Source organism: Myodes glareolus, chromosome 8 (assembly GCF_982192425.1).
Source record: "Myodes glareolus chromosome 8, mMyoGla1.1, whole genome shotgun sequence".
NCBI classification, from domain to species: Eukaryota; Metazoa; Chordata; class Mammalia; order Rodentia; family Cricetidae; genus Myodes; species Myodes glareolus.
In genome coordinates this window covers 30,992,344-31,011,335 of record NC_142033.1, presented here as the reverse complement: position 1 = coordinate 31,011,335, position 18,992 = coordinate 30,992,344, and the positions used below count along the sequence as shown (strand labels likewise).

General features: G+C 39.8%; 1 protein-coding gene across 7 annotated transcripts in view; it reads left to right on the top strand.

Annotated features, from left to right (window-relative positions):
- Positions 1-17,690, top strand: part of Exoc1 (exocyst complex component 1) — a 43,318-nt gene extending 25,628 nt beyond the window's left edge. For 4 of the 7 annotated variants that reach the window (XM_048461703.3, XM_048461700.3, XM_048461702.3 and 1 more), the window contains 10 exons: positions 1,045-1,150; positions 4,962-5,006; positions 6,382-6,545; positions 7,088-7,195; positions 8,751-8,827; positions 9,711-9,939; positions 11,663-11,846; positions 13,645-13,844; positions 15,237-15,431; positions 17,021-17,690. In XM_048461703.3, the coding sequence (XP_048317660.1) occupies positions 1,045-1,150; positions 4,962-5,006; positions 6,382-6,545; positions 7,088-7,195; positions 8,751-8,827; positions 9,711-9,939; positions 11,663-11,846; positions 13,645-13,844; positions 15,237-15,431; positions 17,021-17,173 (1,461 nt within the window). In that variant the 3' untranslated portion in view covers positions 17,174-17,690. The remainder of the gene's footprint in view (positions 1-1,044; positions 1,151-4,961; positions 5,007-6,381; positions 6,546-7,087; positions 7,196-8,750; positions 8,828-9,710; positions 9,940-11,662; positions 11,847-13,644; positions 13,845-15,236; positions 15,432-17,020) is intronic. The other 3 variants (XM_048414775.3, XM_048414774.3, XM_048461701.3) reach the window with 1 other exon arrangement.
- Positions 17,691-18,992: the final 1,302 nt, after the last annotated feature.

Below are 18,992 nucleotides of genomic sequence, written 5' to 3'. Positions count from 1 at the left end.
CTCTTCTTGCAGATATGATCTGTACATTGCAAAGGGGCAGACAGTTAGAGAGCCTGCTCTATAGAAAACCATAGATTAATTTGTGAGAAAGAATCTTGAAGCTAAAATTCTGTCCTGAGTTTAAAAGAATAACTGCGAGTAATTATTCTACTGTAGATTTCTTGAAATTTAGCTAAATTTTTTAATTCATTTAACTTAGGACCTGGAAAGACACATGATCTCTACTATTGAAGAATCCTTATAGGGCTACATAGAGTATTTCATGTAAGGATAGACAAGTGTGATAAAAACCAAATTAGTCTTTATGCTAAATAATAGATGTCTTCATTTAAGGCTCAATTAATCAAATCTGTTTTCAGAAAAAATATTTTGGAAATTGTGTTGTATGTGTACTAATGAAATTCTGACCTTTGGGTTTGCACCCAAAGCTGACAAGGGTCAGTGCAAACAGATCTCCTCCATTGCCATTGGCACTGCCAGGCAACATGGTAGCATGGAGGGAGAAGGGTGAAGATTCCCAGAGTCCTTCAAAGTGAATTGGCATCAGCCTCATGAAGATTCCTGCACCCTTCATCTCTGTAATCCACCCGTAGGAAATTCCCAGGGAACCAGAAAACCCACTGTGACATTGTAATAACAACACTGAAACGGCTCCAGTGTCCTTTGTTTGGGAATTGGATTACTAGATCACGATGCACCACACACTAGAACATGTGCCGCCATTACAGTGCAGCAGGAGAAGCTCAGCTGCTCCGCTTCACATACCCTAACCTGACTGGTTGCAACCCCATTTAAAATGTACCGAGGCAATGCGTAACCATGGAAATAGAAGTGTGATTGCTCGACTTGGCGTTTCTATAAATTTTAATGATATGCTTCCTTACCTATTCAGTCTGCTTTGTTTCTTTCTCAAGACAGAAAATAGCCTAACTTTTTTATATTCTCTGAAATACACTAAGGTTTTACAAGCATGAAGGATTTAAAGGAACGATTAAGGAGAAAATTGTTAGTTTACTAATAATTACATATTTCATTTATTTTAAGAATTACATGGATTATTTATCCCGACTCTATGAAAGAGAAATCAAAGATTTCTTTGAAGTTGCAAAGATCAAGATGACTGGCACCACTAAAGAAAGCAAGAAGTTTGGTAAGCCTAGCCATGGGCTCAGTGTCTGCTTTTGAAGTAGTCTGTCTTACTGAATGGTAACTCCAAGGCTTTAAACAAAGCGGGAGAAAACACAATAGAGTTTAAAAAAAAAAAGAGGAAGGCTAGCTAATATATTTGATTTACTGGTGTTTCAAAGAAAGTGTATTTGAAAAGAAATGTGTATCTGTCGGTATTTTTTTCACAAGCTAAAACTATGTAGTGTATCAGCCCAACAGCAGTTGGACATTCACGTGATTAGAGGTCATTGTTGCTAGGGAAAGCAGAGGTGAGAAAGTTAAGTGCAGCCTGGCAGAGAAGGGATTAGGCAGGGGACTGCCCGGACTGTACTTTCTGATCCCCCAAAGACCTTTGCAGGTGGGGGCAGTCATTGCTCTCCACAGAGAAAGAACTAAAAGTCATTCCTGGCTTCTTACTTCTCACTGGCTGCTTTGAATTTAGAAAAAGTGTTTATTTTCTTTCTTGCCTGTGGTGTACAGAAATGTCACCCAAATTTCCCTTGTGATTGTTCCTTATTTTCTAAAACAAAATATTTGGGGTATATTGCTTTTTATTTCCTAATATTTAAAGGGACAAAAACGTTGTTTGAAAGCAAAGCCAATGAAAGTATCAAGCTCAGAAAAGATGTGCTGAGGCCACGTTCTGCTCTTGCATGTACCCATCTCTGGAGTTCTCTTTGGATGGAGTTCTGTACCTATTCAAATCCAAACCTGGCCTTAAAGGGCTACATCGTGTACTCCTCGGTGTCTCTGGAGTCCCTTTAGAATGCTGAGTTTAGCATTGACTGTTGAAATGAGCCTGTGCCCAAAGCAATGGCAGGAAACAGGCAGCAGTGTTGACTATTGCTGGGTCCTGCTCCCATCTGTTCTTCTCTGCCCTTAGAAGTCACCAATTTAGCCACTGTATTAATTACTGTGGTCCAGATTTTGAAGTGCTTTGGATTTGTCTTCAATATGCTACACTTTGTAAAATACTGTCTTGGCACAGTAGGCTTTTGAAAACAGAAATGCTAACTCATCCTAAAGGCTAATTGTTCTAAAACAACAGTGTGTTTATATCTTGTTGATGTTTCACTGTGGATATGTTATGCCTTTTTTGGCAAAGAGCATATTATTAATGCAGTTACGTGTTTAATGTTTCATTAAGTATATTCGTCATCACTTGTTAATGTGCCATTTTATGCTGAGAAATCTCGTTTCAGTATATCAAAACAAGTTGCATATACTTTAAGATAAATGATATAAAAATACTTAAATAAAATGTAATAGTATCTTTATATTATCACCACATCTTAAAGCTTAAGCCTTTTCTTACTCTAAGTTCTCAAATTATCTTGTTAAAATATTTTAATTTGCATCATATAGATTTAAAATACATTTTTGTAATTTTAAAGCAATGCCATAGCAAAAGGATAAATCTGTATTTAATAAATGCTGATGGATAGGAGGGTAATTTGTGATAATTCATCACAGAAGATTAGAGTATTAGTTATTTTGTTATCAAGTACAAGAGAAAACTAAATTCAGGGGATAGCAGCAGTTTGTTGGTCTCTCAGCCTTTGACTTGTTAACATTTTAAAAGTAAAATTCAAGTTAAACACACATGTCTTAAGAAATTCCTAATTAAGTAGGTTGAAATTTTTCCTAAGAGATTTTTTTCAATAATCCAGATTATGTGTAAATTAATTCTAATAGTAACTATAATTAAAATTGGAACCCCAGGGTTTGGAAGGTTAGCTTTTCAATGACTTCAAGTTATCACTTTAAATAGAAACTTCTTATTGTCCTTGTTCTGGCGATCATTCCTCATAGATGCTGGTAACAGTTTACCTTACAAAAGGAAGAATATGACATAGTGGGCATCATCAGAATGGGGACGCCTCTTCCTTTCTAGAAACTTAATTTTATCTTTAGCATCACTTATTTCAAGAAATTCAAAATAGGTTGATGATGTCGAGAGAATATCTGTTTTTTGTGATAAAATCTCTGTATAAATTATTCCCTCTTTTGATGAATAATTTACCTTGATATTCTCAGAGATGTAGGGTTTTCCTCCTGGCATTGAAACTTTGATGGATTCTTCCATTCCTCTTCTCCAAATGTACTTAATGAGATAGAGGCAAAGGAGACTGTTATTTTTACTGGGTTTCCTTCCTCACTTAAGATGCATACTTTAAAGACAGGTGTCGCTGGGGACAAGGTAGTGCTTACACATGGACTTCAGCTGTTGGGTTTGGCATATAACCATATATAAAATACATATCTTAACTATAAGAAACAAATAAGTTATTTGTAAAATATGCATAAGATTTTAGTTCCTTTGTAAATATAGTTACATGATTATAGTGCCCCTGTTTAATATTATAAAATCTTTACAATGGTGTCCTAAACCATCTTATTGTTTCTCAACGAAACTAAGATTTTTGATTCCAAAGGTAGTTGAATACAAGACTGGATTCAAGGCTTGGTGGAAGATTAATTCAGTAAATGTTTATAAATGTCCATTGTAAGCACTGGAAGTGTAGCAGTAAACAGAGACCCTGGTCCACTACTCTTGTGTTTATCATCTACTGGAGATTACTTAAAGATATTTAAGACTTTATCTGAGACTTCGCTGCTGAGAAAGAATTTAGACTGTTTTGAGTTCCGAATTACTAATAGACAGTACTGGTGACTAGTCATGATTGTCTGCTTAAAAAAGACTTTGAAATAGACTTTGCTTTCGGAAGGTGAGCCCACAGAATGGTACCTCAGGCCCAGAATAGTGTTCCCATTAGCAGACACTTAGCTGCATTGTGGGTTCGCCACTTTAATATCTGCCCTTCTTGTTCCACTTGAACTCTGGTGGCCAAAGCTGGCATCCCAGCGCTAGCATGGCAATGACCAGGTCAAAACTCTGCTTGGGCCTTTGCCTCAGGCGTGGCCTGGCACTATGCCGGTTGACACATTGCTCTCTGTTTTAAGCAGCTTTTAGATTATCGTTTATTCTTTAGTCCCATTTTATGATTTGGTTCTAACCTTTCACCTGAACATCTGAGTGTGAGTTCAGAGTGGTTCATGGCATCAGCTCTAACGCTGATCTGTACATACAGTGTAGAGCAGAGTTTGAGAATAAAAGAAATGTCAGACGTCTGTGATAGATTCAGACTTCCCTAGCTAGTCTGCCCCTCGCATTGCTCTTCCACACACAGCTCCTGACTGCTGTCTCCCGCCTGTCAGTCTTGTATTCACAGGCTAGTTGCCAAGGAATTCAGTGCATATTTGATTTTCATTTTAAAGCTGTCTTCAAAGGCCCACTTGCATTATCTTTGACAGATAAAGTAAAAGATTAATGTGGTGGGGATTCCCTTCAGGGGCTTTCAGGAGATAGAAGATTGTTAATGTCTAGAGCGACCCCTTCATTCTTCACTGTATTAAATTACTTGAGCTTCATTTTCTCAAGAAATAAAGCCTTGTGAATTCATTCTTTTAAACATAACTGTACCAACTTCCCAAGCTAAAACAACAACAATCTCACTCACTTAAAGGGTTGGGGAGAGGGTTTAACAACTGATACTTTTTCTGAATATCTAAGTAGAAGCCCCACATTAAAGGAGTGGTAAGACATCTCTCATAGTTTCTCAACAGTCGCAGGGCAACTCTCCGTGTGTTTGCTCTCTTGTTAGTCAGTGCTCACAGTTCTTTGCATGTGTCTTTTAAACTAGAGCTCTAACTGCCTCTTGTGCATGGTTTGTGCAAATTGCAGTTTATTAACTTGTCTTTGTCTTTGATGCTTGCAACCTAATCCATCACAGCCACACTGCCTCGAAAAGAAAGTGCTGTCAAACAGGACCCAGAGAGTGAGTATGCTTCCTGTGCTAGTAGGCGCCCTCAGTGCATGGTTGTCAATGTCTAGGTGTTAGTTACTGTCTTGAAAACATTAATAGCAGATATGTTGATTGCAACAAATCACCAGGTATTGGAAAAAGAAACCCAGCATGGTGGTTGTGTGTACATCCAAGAAATAAGTGACGTGGTTACAGTTACACAGCAAGGGCTGAAAACTTTGTTGTCAGGGTTTATGGGAGACCTTAACATTGCACTTCTGTTACAGGCTGTGTTTAGAAGAGCTATAACTATTACTAAGGGGCACTGGAGGGACGGCTCAGCAGTTAGCACATACTGCTTTTTGAGAGTACCTGAGTGCAATTCCCAGCACCCACCTCAGTACCTCACAACCACCTGTAACCCCAGCTCCCATGGGATCCAATGCCTCTGACTTTGCTGACACCCTCACTCACATGCGCATGCACACACATGCACAATTAAAATAGTAATAAAAATAAATCCTTGAAAAAAGTCTTAGAGGTCTGGTAATGGTTTGTATAATGAGGTCAAAGCTTGAATTGTCCTTATTAGAACATCATTTTCCCTTTCTGCCCATTAGTAAATAGTACAAGTTAACAGAGCAGTATTCAGGAAGAGTGGTTTCTTAAGTGTTGCATTGTTTATATTCTGATAAACCTTATATGTTCTTCTAAGCATAACCATTAATTCCTTAATGTGTGGAGGCTGTTACTCATTTTCTCCATGGCCATGATGAATTCCTAAATTCTACCTAAGCACAAATGCCTTCTACTTACATGGCTAGTAATGTCACATTTCAATTATATTTTAAAGATATCAGATGCACATGTACCTGCCATTAGCTAAGTCACCTACTGAGAAAAGCAAGGTTTTTAGATACAAGAACATACTAAGTTTAATCATAAATGATTGGCTTTCATGGGAAAATTTGTCAGGAATTGATAGTTTCTTGTGGTCCAACTTCACAGATTGGTATTTAAAATAGAGATGATTGATACTTGGCTGTAGGTTTTCTTTAGAAATATTACAGAATTCTGTCAACTGTAATGTTAGCACAGCTAACATGGCCCTCATCTATGTTCCTGCCCATCTCCTTGAGCTTAGAGATAGCACCAGGATGGGACGGGGCAGGGCATAGACTGTCTCATCAGCGAGGGTCTTTCCATGCTAGTCCATAGACACATGTAGCTCTCCTTCAACATTCTCTGTCTCTGCAGTGGGACCCAGTATTAGTGAGTGTCATGGATTCTACAAAACATGCAGTAGAATCTAAGTCCCAGAAGACCGAGACTCTAAAAGGTAGCCCTTAGGCAGGTTATAGGTCTTTTGTTCCTGAGACACAGCTTTCAAAGTTCTGTTATTTCTTAGGTCTCCATGGGAGCTCTGGGAAACTCACTGGATCAACTTCGAGTTTGAATAAACTGAGCGTCCAGAGCTCAGGCAATCGCAGGTCCCAGTCATCCTCCCTGCTGGACATGGGGAACATGTCTGCCTCTGACCTCGATGTCGCCGATAGAACCAAATTTGATAAGGTAAAATAACAGACGATTCTCAGCACTAGCATGTGATCATCTTAAGTGTTTTCAGAGATGGAGGCTCCTGGGACAACTTTTAAGTCATTACCATGTCTCTCCAATTCTTATTTGAATCTGAAAAAAAAATCCCCATCAAAAATGGCAACTAAAATATGATTTATCAATTAAGTAATATAAGAGCTTCATTAACATTTACTTGTTACAAATATGACATCAAATCACACCTTAGTTGTTTGAGGAATGACAGAATCAAAGGGAGTAACAGCTTCACTGTCAGCTGCCATGCCTTGAGTAAGTTTCAAGGTTTGTTTTCCTTTTGTGTTCAGAGTGACTGTGAGTCTTCTCTTCAGTCTGTTTCACCTTGGTATTATGATACTCTGTCAGTTGTGGGAAAGTTTGTCTTTGGCATATTGGAGGAATCTAACTTAGGAAATTATTCATACTTTGACCTGTGTCCTTGCTGAAGAGTGAACTAAAGGTGGCATTTGTTTAAGCGTCAATTCAGTTCTTTAATCCTTGGGTCATTTGATTTCCTTCAGATCTTTGAACAGGTACTGAGTGAACTGGAACCACTGTGTCTGGCAGAACAGGACTTCATAAGTAAATTTTTCAAACTACAGCAACATCAAAACATGTCTGCATCAATGGTATGCTTACGTTTATTTGAACAATGTTTGTAGTCTGTAACATAATTAACCTAGTTACTATTATTATGTGTTCACAATTTTAGTATCCAAACTGAAAAGGAAAGATTTGCAATAAACAAATCTTTAAGTATTCTTGTTATTCACAGAATACTGAAGACAGGAAAGTAGCTGGGAGTTTGGATTTCTAGCATTCCATAACCAACAACCTCTATCTTAACGAAGGAGGAAATGTCTGCCTTTGTTCTGTAGAGAACATCATTCAAAAAGCAATTTTAAGCAGGATGTGGTTGCTCATGTCTATAATTCAAGCTTGGGAAACTTAGGTGAGATGATTATATGAGTTCCAAACTAGCCTGGGATGCAGAATATAAGATCTAAAAGACCAAAAATCCTACCAATTTTATTTTAGTGTCCCAAAAGAAAAACACAACCTGTACAGAGAGGGATGGGGGCATCAGCTTTGAGTCCGATTCTGTCTTGTGGCCTTGCAAGTGTACATGTGCACTGTACCTGGTGCCCTAATCCCCAGACTCTGCTCCCGTAATGTGAATATAGCAGTTCCTCCTCAACCCTAAGTGTAAGAGGATGAAATGAGAGAATTTCTGGAAAACCACAGTTCAAATTAGAGTCATCTCAAAAAGTTATGCCTCAGGCAGCCAGCCTATGCAAAGCCATCATAAGATGAGTGAGAAATTCGTTACTACTGGGAGTCCGTTCCTCATAGTAGGAGTGTTGCTTGCTGTGCTTCAGAAAGAATTTGATAGCATTTATATATTTATTTTTTATTATTTTTATTTTATCTCTGTGCATGTTTTGTCTGCACGTTTGTTTGTACTCCACATGTGTACATTGCCCAGAAGAGGGTGTAGGATGCCCTGGACCTGGAGTTACAGGTTGTGAGCTGTCATGGGGGGAGTGGGGTGCTGGGAATCCAGCCTCAGTCCTTTAGAAGAGCAGCCAGTGCTCCCAAGTGCTGAGACATCTTCCAGCCCCACAACATTTTTTAATGCTGAAGTTTTCATTCTAAAGTTGTTGTTGGATGTTTTTCTTTTTTGGTTTGTTTTGTTTTGTTTGTGGCAAACTCCATTTACATCTGAGTATGTTCCTGGTCTCATGTCCTCTTTTCTTTACAAACATACCACATGTACACATAAATAAAGATAACTAACTTTTTACCCTGTATTAGTCCTTGGGGGTCGGAGTAAAAACAGGCTGGTAAGATGGGTCAGTGGGTAAAGGTACTTGCTGAGCAAACCTCATGATCTGAGTTCAGTTCCCGGAGCCCACGTAAGAGTGAACTGAGAGAACAACCTCCACCACATCGTCCTCTGTCCTCCACTCTTGCTCTGTGACACGTCACGTGTGTGTGCACACACACCCATGCAACAGTTTAGTTTTTTAAAATATAAGAACACATTTCATGAAACTTTCTTAAATAATGTATATGTTACTTTAATAGTAGTGAAAACATTGCTGTTTTCCATAAAGTATTTTCTGGTAGGTGTTTTAACATGTAGCAGACTTTTGTTATATAAATTTGTCACTCCTTTTGCAGACTGAAGCAGAAGACGTGGATGGTGGCTCATTATCACGACAGCATAGTTCTGGCACACTGCCGCCTGTTTCATCTGAGTATGTCTTTACTATCTGTTGTTTGTAATGGAAGAGATAAACCTGGATTGGGGCATAAGAAAGTGTTGCTAATGGAAATAGCCACACGATTCTCAGTAACCTGCTGGTCCCCATATAGAATAGACCTGTGTGTGCTGTTCTGGCTGTGTTGCTCTTGCTATGATGTAAAAGTTTATTTTGTCCCATAGTTAAGGTGGGGAAGTGAAGGCAGCAGGAACTTGAAGCATATGGTCATGTTCTATCAGTGTCAGAAGAGGAAAGCAGTGAGTGCCTGTGTTTAACTCACTTTCTCCTTGTTATACAATCCAGAAGCCAACCCAGGGAATGGTGCCACTCACAGTAGGCAGATCTCCCCACCTCAACTAACCTTATCAAGGTCATCCTCCATGGACATGCCCAGAAGCGGTCTAGCATAGATAATTTCTCACGGATACACATGGAGGCATGTTTCCTGGGAGATTCTAGATCCTGTCAAAGGTGGCAGTCAACACTAGTCATTACATGTGCTCACTCTCCTGTTGTTGGTCTATTATTGGCCTCATGAGAATTATAACTCTCCTGTTATTGGTCCTATTATAGGCCTCATCTTGAACTGCCCTTTCTGGAAATCACAGATGGATGAGTCCATGCTAGTGTTTGCTGGTAAATAGTAGTGGATTCTTAGAGATAGAAAAGCACAGTCCAGTGCCCAGCTCTACAAATGAAGCAAACAATTGGCTAGTTTTATATTCAAAACTGCTGTAGAATAGTTCATCATAGTTTGACATTTTCAGCTGCAGTACCAATTTTTAGCTATATTTTTATATACTAAACTACAGTTACATTAAAGGTGGATTTACCGGAGGTTTATATTAATGAACTATTTTTCTTACTTTCTGAACAGGAAAGATATGATTCGCCAAATGATGATTAAAATATTTCGCTGCATTGAACCAGAACTGAACAACTTAATTGCATTAGGAGACAAAATTGATAGCTTTAACTCCCTTTACATGTTAGTCAAAATGAGTCACCACGTGTGGACTGCACAGAATGTGGACCCTGCTTCTTTCCTAAGTACTACATTGGGAAACGTTTTGGTGACTGTGAAGAGGAACTTTGACAAATGCATTGTAAGCTGTTAAGATTAACTCAAGAACAAGTCGTTATGTAAATGACTAATTTGTTTAATCCAGGGTCTAGTATTTATAACCCCCAAAGCTGTGAGGTAGGGAATCGGCAGCAGTCCATTTGAACAGATAAGTTAGAGTGTTTGGTGAGACGGGCACATGCATAGGGACAGCTCTGCCCGAGTGACCCAGTGGGTCCCTGATGGCTCAGTTTAATGATCTGCGACATTTGGTTTAATGAAACAATTGAAAGGCATTTGGATTTGTTATTTTCATATAGTCTAGTAAAATTGATTTATTTTAATTGATAGTTTAAATGATTACAATTCATTTTAATTAATAGTATGCAAAGTCATACTGCTATCTTTTTTTAAGAATCAGTTGCTGCTGGGTGGGCGTGATGGCACATGCCTTTAGTCCCAGCACTCAAAGACAGAGGCACGTGGATCTCTGAATTTTAGACTAGCCTGGTATGCAGAGCTGCACAGAGAAACCTGTTGCTAATAACATCTAGCAATCATCATGTTCCTCATAAAATAAAACCAACAATATAAGTAGCGTTATTGTTACCTGTTAGCCTTTTACAGTTTGCGGGAATGAATAAGCCTGGTTCTTTAAAACATTTTTGTTTTGTTAATGTACTTTTGGAGTTTTATCATTTGAATATGTCTACTATGTAGCCTGTAAGTTATATCTAGTTCTTAAATATCCATTGAATAATGGCAGGTGAAAATATTAAGGACAATTAAAACTCATTCCATGCTTTATGCTTAAGCACTGTCTAGATTGGGAATGTATTTCAGTGGTACATGGTGTGCTTGGCATGTGTAAGGCTGGAGTCTCATTCCACAGCATCACACAGACAGCACATCCCTCTCCAGAAGTGTTGGTAACTAGGAGCTTCTTACTCTCCTAAAGTGTGACCCCGTAGTCCTCTACTGCCTTCTCCATCCATCCATATTAATGCCACATCCTAGTGTTTGTTAGTGCTGATGAGGTGGAGCATTCGGAACCATAAGCCCAAGTAGTAGACAGAGTTCTCAGAGCTTTTTACATCAGTGCCTGCAGTCTAGAAATTACTGATTAATCCATATATTATGTGATTTTTTGGCTTATATTCCCATATCTCAAGAGTGAAATTTTAGGTAGAAATTAATTTGTCTATGTGAGCAGAGAAGCATGTAGAGTCATACTTAAATCAGTAGATCTTTCTCTATCCTGATGGCTGGATGAAATGCAAGTCCATAATAGATTTGTGTCATCCTTCTCTGGTCTTGTACTCCCACCTCTAGAGAATGTGTCTAAATAAAAGTTTTAGAGAGTAGTTTAGTACTAGTTTGGAAGTGATTATACTTTTCAGACTTTGCCGTTTGGCCACCAACCAGAAATAAACTAAGGACATCCTCCATGCCCTGGCCTTGGCTCTTCCTTGTCCCTGTCCTTTATGAATGATAGAATGACAGACTGATTCTAGTTGGAATACAGACTTGAAGTTCAAAATCCTTGACTGAATCATCTTTTAAATAAGTTTAATTCTTTTCCTGCTTTTATTTTCTGAATACAATGCAGTATAGAATGTTTCCATCTAGAGAATCGCTTTCCTTTGTTACCTTGTTGCAGTTCCAAGCAAGCTTCTCCAGTGCTCTGTGCACTGTGTGTGCATTTGGTCATCTGTGGTCTCTAAGTTGCTTGACTTTTTCTCCCCTTGCTCTCTGCCTTACTTTAGAGTAACCAAATAAGGCAAATGGAAGAAGTAAAGATCTCGAAGAAAAGTAAAGTAGGAATTCTTCCATTTGTTGCTGAATTTGAAGAATTTGCTGGACTTGCAGAATCAATCTTCAAAAATGCTGAACGTCGTGGCGATCTGGACAAAGCATACACCAAACTAATCAGAGGAGTGTTTGTTAATGGTGAATTTTTATGGTTTGTTCTAAAGACCATTGTGGCTCTTTCTGTTGTTTCTGGGTAACTCTGGAGCTGGGTGCAGACGTGCTCACTGTTTTTAATAGACTGTAGTCTCTTTAGGCTTCCTGAAATTGAGCATCTATTAAATGTGAAAGCTAAGCAGCACATAAGCTAATTACTATCAAGAGCCACTCTTGGACCAGGCTCCTAGGCCTTATTACTATTCGAAATTGAAGGTTTTTTTTTAAATGTAAAAAATGACCTTTGCATTTTAATAAGGGTCTTCTGGGTGCTAGGCAAGGATGTCTGTGTAGTGCTTACAAGTCAGTTCACTTAGGCTGCAGTTTTTTTATCTGTTACTCAGGGAGTTTCACTGTGAGCTAGTCTGTGTGAAAGCCCACTAAGTTGGAAACATTTTTGGACATGTTAATTTGGAATTGTCTGATTACTTACACTCAGTGATTTCAAAAGCAAAAATTGAACAGAAAGTTGAATCATGTCCCAGTGCTTGTGACGTCTTTTTGTGAGAGAGGAGAGGGGCATGGAAAAGTTTGTAAGTAGAAACATTAAATGTTACAAATAATCTTTCCCTCGATTTGTCTATTTTCTAGTTTTTGTGAATTCATGTGAGCATATTTTATTTTGGAATCAGATGAAATGAATAAAATGTGTATGGTTTTGTAATCAACATTTTTTCTACTATACTTTTTAGTATACTATTCCATATCGTGGAAGCTGCTTAACTCCATAAACCTGTTATCTTTCCTTATCCATTAATGTAGATTTGTATGTTTTTATTTTTTCTGTTGCTTTGATAAAAAAGCAACTTAAGAAAGATTTAGTTCACATCACAGTCTAAGGTACAGTGCATCATGGCAGAGAAGTTAGGTCAGCAAAGCTGGAAGCGACTGGGCATATACATCCATAGCCATAAGAAGGTAGCAGTGAGTGTATGCGTTAGTGTTTGCAGTCCAAGGTCCTCTGGCTAGGAAATTGCCCCACCCACAGTGGGCAGGTCTCCCACCTCAGTTAATGTAATCAAAATCATCCCCCACAGCCATGCCCCAAGGCCCATCTCTCACATCATTCTAGATTCTGTCAAACTGACTGTACTAACCATTATAGTAACTATAATTATTTTAATGGCCATGTGGTCTTCTATATACCACTATTTACTTACTGAATATGCCTTCAGTATATTTTAGTTTCTTTCCAGCTAGAAATGAAATTCAAAGGTTTATGTATATATCAAGATTTTTGCCAAATTATGGTGCAGAGAGTTTATATCAGTTTAATACTCTGAGTATTTGGTGGAATGTATACTCTACAAGTGCTGGATATTACTCCCTATTGTCAGTTTTATCCCTTGCCATGCCAGTAAGCGCTAAATGACCTCACCCATTCTACTGCACATGGTGATTTTGCTCATGGTGTTCATGTAGGAGTTTCCAGCTCTTGTTTGGGTCATTCTTAGAAGACCATGCTATCACAAAACTTGATTTTTAACTCGATACATTTTTCTTGATCCTCATGATCCTGTTATTGCTTTTTATATTTAAGAAATTAAACATTTTAGAATCTAGCCATGATGTTAATCATCTGGCTGCCCTAACATAGCAGCTATAATTCATAATTCCTCTGTTGATTTGAAAAGTTACCTTTATTCCATACTGAATTTCCACATGTGCCCGGTATTGTTTGAAGATGCTGTGAAGACTTCGCAATGCAGAATATTGTGTTTAGTCGTGAACTATTTGACTCATATCAGAGAAGTTCTCATTTCTTTTTCTGCTTTGATTGTAGTGGAGAAAGTAGCAAATGAAAGCCAGAAGACCCCCAGGGATGTAGTTATGATGGAAAACTTCCACCATATTTTTGCAACTCTTTCTCGATTGAAAATCTCATGTCTAGAAGCTGAGAAAAAGGAAGCCAAGCAGAAGTACACTGATCACCTCCAGTCTTACGTCATTTACTCCTTAGGACAGCCTCTTGAAAAACTAAACGTGAGTAGATTTTCATTTAGTCTTTCCTTCTTATAGCATACAGAGGTTCTGTGTACAGACACAGAAGAATGAGGATGGAGGCTTGGTTGTTGAAGCTGCCAGTGTGCCCATCATTAATAGATGTTCTATGTATGTAGTTTCCTTTAATTCGTATAAATGGTGATACATGCAGGTGTGGAAGACACTCCTATAGTCCTCACTGCCTTGAAGGCTGAGACAAGAATTATATTCAATCCTGCATGGGCAGAACTCGGTCTCAAAGTAAATAATACATACATAGAACAATGATATGAGCTAAGGTGCTGTTATCCCATTTTACAAATATGGAAACAAAATGAACCTGAGGGGGAACCTTGACTGAACTCTCCCCATCTTTTTCTTCATAAATGGCCAAGTTCTACATAGTTCAGGGGAAGTTTTCAAAAACTTGGTCAAGATAAAAGAACAAGGTCAGGCATGGTGGCGCACACCTTTTATTCCAGCCCTTGGGAGGCAGAGGCAGAGGCAGAGGCAGGTGAATCTCTGTGAATTTAAAGCCAGCCTGGTCTACATAGCAAGTTCTAAAATCACCAGGGCTACACGGAGAAACCCTGTCTTGAGGAGGGGGGGAGAGAGGGAGAGAGAGAGAGGGAGAGGGAGGAAGGGAGAGAGGGAGAGGGATGGAGGGAGGGAAGGAAGGAGAGAGAGGGAGAGAGAGGGAGAGAGGAAGACACAAAAGAAAAGGAAATGAAAAGGAGAATAGGTTTGGGATAAAACACTTGCTGAGTTTCTAATGTCCCCGTAAAAGTATGCTGTAACCCCAGCTCAGGGACATGGAGACAGGCAAGTCCCAAGTCCTCACTGGCCTACACATGTAGTCTAAACAGTGAGTTCCAGGCCCGGTGAGAGATCTTGCTTCAAAAAATAAAGTAGAGAAACCATTGAGGAAGACAACCAGATGTCAACCTCTGGCCTTCACCCCCCACACACACATATATAACACAGAAGATAAAAGAATTATTTTGTACATTGTCATTCTTTTTTGACTTGAATCATTTCCCTAAGCAAATGATGAATAATAAAATTAAGAAATGATTGTTTTGTTGCGTATAATGGTTTATGTTTATAATCCCATCCTAACCTGCAGAAGACTGAAAGAGAGAAAACCTCTGAGTCTATAAACATATTAAATGGAAAATGAAGCAAATGCCTCTTATGAGATTATTTTCTGTATACTCACATTACAGAAACAGAAGAGAATCTAAGTGATAAAAAGCAACTACTGAGTACCATGGCAGTAGATGAAGTTATTTTAGCTTCTCTGCACTTACGTACTTTTAAGCCTGGTTTTTACAAAGTTCAGGTGATTGTGTAAGACGTCCTTAGCCATTATTCGTTTTCGTTTCCTCGAAGCATTTCTTTGAAGGCGTTGAAGCCCGAGTAGCACAGGGAATACGGGAGGAGGAAGTGAGCTACCAGCTTGCGTTCAACAAGCAAGAGCTTCGCAAAGTCATTAAAGAATATCCTGGCAAAGAAGTGAAGAAGGGCCTGGATAACCTCTACAAGAAGGTTGATAAGCACTTGTGTGACGAGGAGAACTTACTGCAGGTATGCGCGTCCCCTGGCTCCACAGACTCGGGCTTCTCTCCACAGGCGCCACACATGCTCTGTTTTGTGCCTCGGCAGTGCCATAGCGGAGTGTGGTGCCGCACGCCTGCACTCCCAGCACTTGGGGGCTAATGCACAAGGACATGAGGTCATTCTAGGCTTCATAGTGAGCTGAAGGCCAACCTGAGCTACACTCTGCCTCCAGAAAGCAAGACAAAAAGTAAAAGACAAATGAAAGTTCTATTAAGCACAGGTCACGGTAATGATTGTAAGGAAGAAAGGTTCGTATGTAATTATTTCTGCTTTATTGTTTGTGTTTCTAAGGTGAGACATCGCTTCTCTGTTTAACTGGGGTTTTGTCTTAAAGGATGTGCTTAGTGAGTGTGGTATTGCTTAGTACGGTGCAGGGGCATTGAGTGAGGTTGAAGCTAGAAATGGATATGTAATCTGGATCCAGATGCAATTTGGGTCAAGTTACTTGCATCCTGAGCTTCAAATTTCCTTATTTCCAAACTGATGCCTCTCTTATGGGCACTGGCATTTTATAGACAGGAAGAATGGGTGCTCAGAGAGATGGAGTAGCATGGCAGCAAGCCTCGTTCATGAGCGGCGGGGCTAGAGTTGAACCAAATTTAAGCTATATCCTTTATAATCTATGCCAGAAGACTCGGGGCTGGGGAGAATAGCTAGTTTCAGCATCATAGACATCATAGACATGCTCACCATGGTGCTGCATTTGTGTTTGCTTCCCAGAGTAGAACAGCATGCTAATGAGTGGCAAGTGTGGTACTCAGTGGAAGGCAGCACGAGCCAAAAAGCAAACGGTGTACCAAATACCATGGGAGACGGTGACTAGTCTTAAATTAAGACTGGTCTTAAGAGAGAAATGGAGAATTTAGAAGGCTCAGAGGAAAACCCTAGAAGAGTATATCCCCTCAGTTGACGTGCTGGAATATGATCATAGTTCCCATCCTCCCCTGGTCCTCAGGAGACTTAAATTGCATAGTACTGATGCAGATAAATTTAATTCGATTTAAGCCTTGAATCATTGTGTGTATGGAATTCTGTCTTGAAATTACCTGTATGTCCACCTCCATGGCAACGTTGTGAATCAGGTAGTTGCCTGGATCATCCTTGTTTTCCTTCCCCAGTATCAAGCAATATTTATGCCATCAATTTTTGTTAAAGAAAAAAAAATTTAACTTTGTCTGAAATGGACCTAAAGTGTTAAGTATTGTGCTTGCTGAATGATGGTCTTCGTTCCACACATAATTGTGCAGAGCTGCATCTGTTGTGGGTGTTAGAGTCTGTGAAATACCAGCTAAAGCATGACGGGTGCTTGCATATGGCAGAGCTGTCCTAAGTACTCTGCTTTATTCCCTAGGAGGAAGAAGTGTTGTTAGCCACGCCTTGTTTACAGATAGGAACCTGAGGTCATAGTCATCTAAGGATGCTGGCTTCAGAGTGCATTTTCTTAACTACCATGCTGTGCCAGAGTCTAGATTCCCTCCTACAGTCTGTTCTCCGTGTGTGATAATGTAACCATTTCCCCTCACAGTTCTTTGCTTTCACTTTCTGTTTTGCCATAGGTGGTGTGGCACTCCATGCAAGATGAATTTATACGCCAATACAAGCACTTCGAGGGCTTGATAGCTCGCTGCTATCCTGGGTCTGGAGTCACAATGGAATTCACTATTCAGGACATTCTGGATTATTGCTCCAGCATTGCACAGTCCCACTAAATAAGCCTGATGGAAGAACAAGAAGAAATGAGCACACACTCTCAGTGCACCAACACTACATTAAAAAATAGAGCAAGTGCTTTGAGAAGGCAGACTCAAGCGTTTGTGTGTGGCTAAATGTCAGATAACTGTGGTGCTCTGCCCCAGGTCCTGAGTGCAGAGCGCAGCCTGGGGGTCAGTTCTACTTGACCTCCTGGTGATGTACTTATGTAAGCATTTATCTCATCATGTAATGCCTTCAGCACTCACTTCACAGTGCTGGGCAGGACATTTCCTTTAATTGTCAGCTTCTTGTGTTTGTGAGTGGCTGTCCTGAGAGGAACTGTGGGAGTTCGTCGGCACTCACTTCTCACCGGTTGCTAACAAATCATGGATCTCCGAAAGCATTATATAGTATTTTGTCTCTTATTTAACAGGTGTGCACATGGGCAGGGAGCTGAAGAGGTAGTTGGTTACCAGCCTGGATTTTGAGGATTATGTGATTCTGTATATTAAATAAAAAGTTTTTTAAAGTTGATATTTGGTAATATCCTTAGGTTTTATACTTGTTGCACATAAAAGCAAGAAGCTGTGTATCAATGTAGTGATGAGGGCCAGCTTGTTGGGGTATCTGTCTACCCCACAGCCGGCAAGCCCCAAAGAAAATTACACACAGGACTCCCTAAGATTATAAACTGATTGGCCCATTAGGTCAGGCTACTTATTAGTCCTTGTAATTTATATTAATCCATTATCATTATCTATGTTAGCCACACGGCTCAGTACCTTTCTCAGTGTGACAGCTTACATGTTGCCTCTTCGGTGGTCTGTGCAGGAATGGCGGAGGGAGCTTCTCCTCCCTAGCCTTCTCCTATTCTCATTGCCCTGCCTCTACTTCCTGTGTGGTTGACCCACCTATACTTCCTGCCTGGCCAATCCGCATTTTATTAAAATACATGATTGACAGAATACAGACAATTCTCCTGTACCATATCAAAACTAATTGTGAGGCCTTATACCAAAGAACACTTAGAATTTTAGCAATGTTAGACACAGCCACAGTCTGTTTTCAGTGAGGTTCCAGGCGACTGGAGCCCAGCCTGCCCTCCTGCCCTGTGTTAATTTGCTGCCTTGCTTTAAGTGTGCACACTGAGCACAGTGGGCAGTGGCATACTCGCGCTGAGGATTCTTGTGAGGAAATTGGCCCTGGAAGAGAAGAAAATGTGTCCTACACATAGTTCTTAACCGTGAACAACAACCAATGCAGTATATGTTTAAGAAAAGCCTGTGGAATGATTCAAATTTATTAAGGATCCCAAGTGAAAGATATCCATAGTGATATTAATTTTGTGTTTTAATAAATGAAGCTTGCCTGAGGATCAGAGTGCAAAGTTACCCACACTAGTCAGCCATAAAGTCCAGGCAGTGGTGGGACATGCCTGTACCCAGCAGCCATACTAGTTGGCCATAGAAGCTGGGCAGTGGTGGTGCACACCTTTAGTCCCAGCACTAGAGAGGAGAATAAGACAGGAGAAGACAAACTCAGGATCTCCATTGGCAGTCTGAAGTTTGGTGGAGAGCATTGCAGTCTGTAGTCACACTGAGCGTAGGATGGCCTCTTTGTTTGAGCCTTAGTAGAGGTAAGAACTCTCTAGTGGCTTAGCTGTTTTGCTTCTCTGATCTTCAGCTTGAACCCCAATATCTGTCTCTGGGTTTTTATTATTTGTGCTACATCTGGCACCCAACTTTTGGGGTACAAATTCACAGAAAAAGCGATTTGCCTGTGGCTTTACAGCCACTGGCATAGGCCAGAGCTACACATGGCCAGAGTCGCCACCCT